The following is a 6,358-nucleotide window of genomic DNA, read 5'->3' as shown; positions in this document are numbered from 1 at the left end:
TACGTTTCCACTTATTTTCTCTCCCTTCCCTCAGGTGATAGGGAGAAAAAGAAGGATGACAGGGGGTGTTGTACTTCTTTTTCCTCTCCTGATATTCCCCTTCCCGTCTCCTCTTCCATACACTTTATCTTTCCCCTTCTTTCTCCTTCTCTCCCCCCACTTTTAACCACTTTCTCATGACTCTTTTTCTCTTCCTCTGTCATCTTCCCTCTCTTGTAGCCGCTATCCCCCTCCACCCCTACCTCTCCCCTTTCTTGTTCTCTCCTCCTATATTTCTCTTATCCTCTGCCTCTTTGATCCCCTTTCTCTTTACCACTTTTCTCCGCTCACTCCTCACTCTTAAAGACACTTATCTTTCACCACTTACTTTGGGATACCTTGGCTTAAGAAGAAAGGTAAGAAAGGATACATGTTTAAAATGAGAAAAGTATATAACGTTTTGGAGGAAAGATTTATACATTTTTTATTACTATTTCCCTATATTTTCCTAAATGTCGACATTAGCATCACAGGAGTTCAGAAAGAGCAGAGACACGCAAACTCAACCTGTTATCACCGAACTGTAAGTAAAATAAAATCAGAGGCAGTTTAAAGCATGCTATTATTTCATTTTTTTGTTTTTGTTTATTTTAAAGCTCATCAGCAATGATACTCAACATCAGATGAAAGCAATGCCGTGGCTTAACGCATAAGTGTATAGCCCATAATATTTTATTCATTACACCTAGTCTTCTATTAGTGGAGTGTAAACAGTTTACAATAGTGTTACCAACATTTAGTGCTGTCAGGCTTTCAGCCTTTAACCCCTATAGAGTGGGGGTTAAACAAGAGAGCCACAGGCTGCTACCTCTTGTAATAGTCCTAGTGTGGTTGGCTGCTGACCCACGGAGATGAGAGACACCAGTGAGTGGCATCAAGGGAACTGGCAAACTCAAGATTAATAAAAGGCAGAGGTCAATTTGGTCAGAGTTCGTGAAAATCCATGAAATAGTCAGACTTCAGGACAGGCGGCTCAGGGCCAGTATGTACAGCGCTATGGAATGAATGACGCTTTAATAATAAATAATAATAATAATAGTAAACATTTCAGGTCAGGTGGCACAGGGTCAGGATCCAGGAAACAGGCAGAATGGCCCATGAAAAAGTAGCCCGCAACCAATATCTCCAAGTCAAACTGCCTAATAGTAAATCTGTTGTCCATAGCAACCAATCAGAACTCAGCTTTCATTTTTTTCAGAGCTCTGTAGGAACTGAAAGATGAGCTCTGATTGGTTCTTATGGGCAACTAGGACTGATTTATTTTTCAGTTTAATAAAAATGGCCTATTGTGTCAGAAAGATGGTGCTCTCCCTGGAACTAAAAGACTGATAAAGGTAAACACATAAAATACTGTACTTAGTTGATGACTATGATTGCTGACAAACATTTGTACCCATTGCTGTACATAATGACGGACAAAGCTTGGTTTCATTTATCAGGTCACGTAAATTCTCAGAATATGAGGTACTGGTCCGTTGAAAATCCAGATTTGACTTCCAAAACACCATTTCACTAACAGAAAATTGGCATTTGGCGGGCAGTGTCAGGAACACGAATAGTGAGTCCAATTTTCTTTAAATCAACTGTGAATACCTCAATTTGCCTGGACATCTTTGAACAGTTTTTCAACCAACTAACACCAGGAGAAAAAATGTCCTGCTTTTTCCAACAAGATGGGGCAACATGATCTGTTTACGAATGAGCGTAAACACCACGTTCCCCAGACTTGTCCACTTGTCCACGTGCGTTTTTTGTGGGGAAATTTAAATCGAAAGTGTCCGCAAAAAATCCACATCCTCTGGATGAACTCAAGGAACACATCACAAACACTATTCCCAGCATCACCGCTGAAGAGCTGCAAGCAGTATCGGCCAACATAATCCGACCTGCCCAAAGATGCATAGACCTGAACGGGGAGCAATTTCAGCATCTTTTGTGACTTGTGGGTAGGGTGGCCAGACGTTTGGTTTTCAGGCAGCACGCTCCGGTTTTCTTGCTCCCTGTCTTCCACCCGGCACAGGGCCTGGGCAGATGCAGGGATGTCCCCCTTTTCGGCATTGTGCTGTCTGAATGTGAGTTGCAGGCACTAGAGCCCGCAGACTGAGGGTGAGAGAAGCACCCTGGGCTGCCCCATCTCACCTTCCGGTCTGAAAGTCCGGAGTGTGGTTTAGCAGTTTGGTAGTTAAAAAATAAAAATAAAATAATAATCCACTTGCGCATTTATCTTGTCATACTATCACTGGAGGCGGCCTACTTTTTCATGGGCCACCCTGTAGCTCTTTACAAGCAGCTCTAGCAACCTAAAGAGACCAAATTTCTAGGCAGGGAAGTGAGGTCAGCAGTTCAGTTATTAAAGAGGGCAGATTGGCTCATAAGTCACGCAGCTGAGCACAGGATCAAAAAGAATCAACTCCTACAGTACTGCAGGGAAAAGTCTCTCTAAGGGCCAGGTCACATGACTGATTTTTAAAAACACACTTAAAAAAATCAGTGCGGAATTCACACTTTTTTTCAGTGCAAAAAAACATGTGGTTTTTTTTCATGTGGTTTTTGATGCATTTTTTATGAGTCTTTTTTTTTAACCAATGAATTCAATACAAAGCAGATTTTTCAGTTTGAGGTTTTTCAAAGCACGGAAAACTAACAAAAAAAACGCATGGACTTACTTGAAGCAGTTTTTTTCTGCTTCCTATTCATTTCACTCTGCACTCATTCTCCCCAAGATAGGACATGCTGCTTCTTTTTTCCATGCTTCTTTTTTACACATCTAAAAAACAAGCAAGTGCTGCTTCCCATTGAAATGAATGGGAGGCTGTATTGAGGCTTTTTTTTTTAGCAGATTTTGAGGCAGAAACGCTCTAAAATCAGAACCAAAAATCTCTGTCTGAACTGGCCCTTATATACACAAAGGAAGAGACCTTGCAGCTGGGGCAGAGGCTAGGTGAGTAATGCAATAACTGTGCCCATCTCAGATAGCGGGATGGTGGCGGGCACAGAGCGCCACCCTGACAGCTATACATACTTGTCAGATGTATGACTAGTCTTACCCATAGATAATCGCACAGTATTTACAATTATGAAAAAGTCTGTTCATAGTCAGAACTAATTAACTATGGGGGTCATTTAATATTAGATATACACCAATGTTTGCTTATATCTGTGGCAGATTTGGTCGAAAATGGGGATTTGCAGCCAAATCTGCAACTTTTTCCCGCTCACGTTGGTTCTAAAAAAGGGGACGTGGCGTGGGCAGGGGCGGGGCGGGCCAACTTGCCCGACTCATTTATCATTTTCTATGCCTGTTTTCGGCAGAGAAAATAATCTAAGTCTACGCCAGCAAGGGAGCTGGGTTAGATTTAGGCCGGCGGTGGATGCGCCTAAGTTATGTAGAGGCTGTTGCGGGAAAATGTAGTGCTATACACCTGACAGATTGTGATCCATTAGAGGACGGATGCACTAGACCAGGGATGGCCAACCTGAGGCTCTCCAGCTGTTGCAAAACTACAACTCCCAGCATGCCCACACTGCCTATAGCTATCAGTCTACAGCAAAGCATGGTGGGAGTTGTAGTTTTACAACAGCTGGAGAGCCACAGGTTGGCCATCCCTGCACTAGACAGTCATAGGGACAAGAGCACTAAAATGAGTCCTTCACTCCTCATAAATGAAAAAGCAAGACCCCACATAAAATTTTTGCACAGGGACCCTGTACTCTCTTCTTCCACCCCTGAAGCATTCTCTAAAAAAATGTTTTGCTACTGTTGACAGATTTGACTAGGAGAATGGATGTGGAGTGTGAAGCTGGGTCCTATTCACCTCGAGAGCCATAGTGTTCTGTATATAAATGTGTTCACTATTTTCCAGATGGAATCTGAATGAATGAGATATACACATAAATTCTCCATAGGCGTGGAGGTCATAAAAGGGATCTTGATGTGGTATGAAATGTTATTTTGCTACACACAAAAAAAGGAAGAATTTCACCTTTTTTAAAAAAATATTCCTGATTGTTCATTTGGAATGTAATAATTGTGACACTGAATAGGAAGACTTATCCTTTATTATGTATTACAGGTGACCAGAGGAACTAGGAGACATGCTGCGGATGTCATAGGAAACAACATAAATTCAGAACATATGTTGAAATAAAAATTGACATACAATACCTACGAGTTGTCTTGCCAGAGAACCCAACCTTGGGGACCCCCAACATATTTTGCATGCTATTACAGCAGTAGCAGATTTTGAAACACATTTGTCAAGGCTGGACATACTGGATTCAAAATTATCAGTCCATTAGAAGAGGATATCTTACAATAAATTTGAGATGTAAAACACATACTTTCATTATTTCTTCAACATTTCCCAGATGGTGGTGACCAACACTTGCCATTTACCCATCATAATTCCAAATTTATATTCTCGGGCATACACAGATTTCATAGGGCCCCACAACAAAACTTATGCTCCACCAAGTTGTACAGTACCTCAAACTCTCCTAGGCAATGTGGAATGCAACAAATTTGGATCAACTTTTAAAAAAAAATTGGGGGGAAAAAAAATCATAAACTTGTTAAAAAAAAAAAAGTTGCCCTAATTTTCACCCACTTCATTCAAGTTCTTTGTCAGAAAAAGTGGGACAGGTGCTTAATACATGTGGTTCTTATTCTAAACAGCATTTGAATTTGAACATGTTTGGCACCAATGGCATACAGTTCTAGAAGTTTGCCACATGGTAAAATTTCTTAAAAGCAAATAAATTATCAAACATAAAAATACATAAAAACGTGAACTGATATGTCAAACTTATATGACAAAAACCAACATATGGCTGCCTAAAATGGTATACACTTGAATAAGTCATTGGCGCATATGTTAAAAACATGGTGTGTACAAAGCCTTAGATGGAAGGAACAACTCTTCATGGTATATATGGGTTTGCAGACAACGGAAGAGCGTTAATAAAACTCACAGCTCCCATTAACTTAAAATCATTCTGTGAGCAGAAAGTTTTATTTTACTCAGCTTTTCATGTATGGCTCTCAAAGGTGTCCAGGCATTAGAAGGGCTCTTTAAACTGTTTTCCATCTTCTGCAACAGATTGTGGCTTATGAGTCAACTCATGATGTTTCTACTCTTTTTCCATGCAGTAATAATGAATCTGAGTGATAATTAACCTTTTATTAAGCATTGGCATTGTACAAATGATGAGGGAAGTAAATATGAAACAATACAAAACATGGACAATAAAAAACATAGATAAATTGCTTCACACTTGCACCAAAAATCTTAAAAACTTAAAGGCCCAGTAAAATGATTCATATATCATTCTGCATTTTACCGTTAATAAATTAGACATACCTGATCATCCTAATATGTGTCCTTATGGACAGTCCACTCATTCAAAAAGGAGTAAGAATGTTTAAACGGAGTAAGCTTATTAAAAACAAAGCAATCTAAAAAGGGAGTCATTTATTAAGCAGAAATACGCCTATATACAAATAGTTGCGCCACATTCTGTGACTTCTCCCCCTCACGCCAGGTCTAAAAAAGTGGGCGTGGTCCGGGCAGGGAAGGGGTCGGACTGGAAAGCCTGTTTCATTTACCATTTTCTACCCCTCTTCATAACTTTGGTTGATCCACCGCCAGCTTAGTGGTTTATTAAGACCGGCGTCTAAAACGCCAGTATTAATAAATGTGCCCCAAAAAGTATCTACCTTATGGGCTGTGTTGGCCTAAACAGGGCTTGCCATATTTACAATCATAGCATCTTGAGAGGAAGGACGGCAGGGTAATGCCACCCTTCTGCCCTGCAACGGATGGGAAAGTGGTGAGAAATGGCAACAGGAGGCACTCCAGCTGTGGTGAAACTATGACTCACAGCATGCTCCATTCGATTCTATGGAGTTCTGAGAACAGCCAAGAAAGTGTGCATTTTGGGAGTTGTAGTTTTCCCACAGCTGGAGTGCCAGAGGTTCGCCATCACAGGACTAGACCAACCTAAACAATTTTTTTTTTCCTCTGGGGCCCAGCTCTGTGGACCACCCGGTCTAAGCCTAGTATAAATCATATTGTACAGGTCCATTTACAAGTCTCAGCCCCATTATGACTTTATTAGGGGCTCTTAAAGTGGCTTGTGTGCCTTACATGACCATAGTCTTAAGACGGCGTCACTCTCATGTAGCTTTCTTTCTAGAAGGAGATGATGTCTGCTTGGTGGCAGAAGATGTTTCTGATATGTAAAGTGGAGAGACCTTCGCTCCTTTCTGTTTTAGTTGCTGATGAAAATCCGACCGGTCTGCAATTATTTTCTATAAAAA

At 40.8% G+C, this 6,358-nt stretch overlaps 1 protein-coding gene across 1 annotated transcript in view; it reads right to left on the bottom strand.

Annotated features, from left to right (window-relative positions):
* Positions 1-5,206: 5,206 nt before the first annotated feature.
* The window catches only part of CCDC27 (coiled-coil domain containing 27), an 83,519-nt gene continuing 82,367 nt past the window's right edge, over positions 5,207-6,358 (bottom strand). Inside the window, exon 12 of the mRNA XM_044278258.1 lies at positions 5,207-6,349. Coding sequence (XP_044134193.1) covers positions 6,215-6,349 — 135 coding nt within the window. The 3' untranslated portion in view covers positions 5,207-6,214. The remainder of the gene's footprint in view (positions 6,350-6,358) is intronic.

This window comes from Bufo gargarizans, chromosome 2 (assembly GCF_014858855.1).
Source record: "Bufo gargarizans isolate SCDJY-AF-19 chromosome 2, ASM1485885v1, whole genome shotgun sequence".
Classification (NCBI taxonomy): Eukaryota; Metazoa; Chordata; class Amphibia; order Anura; family Bufonidae; genus Bufo; species Bufo gargarizans.
Note: the sequence above shows the minus strand (reverse complement) of the source record. Positions and strands in the feature narration are given on the sequence as shown.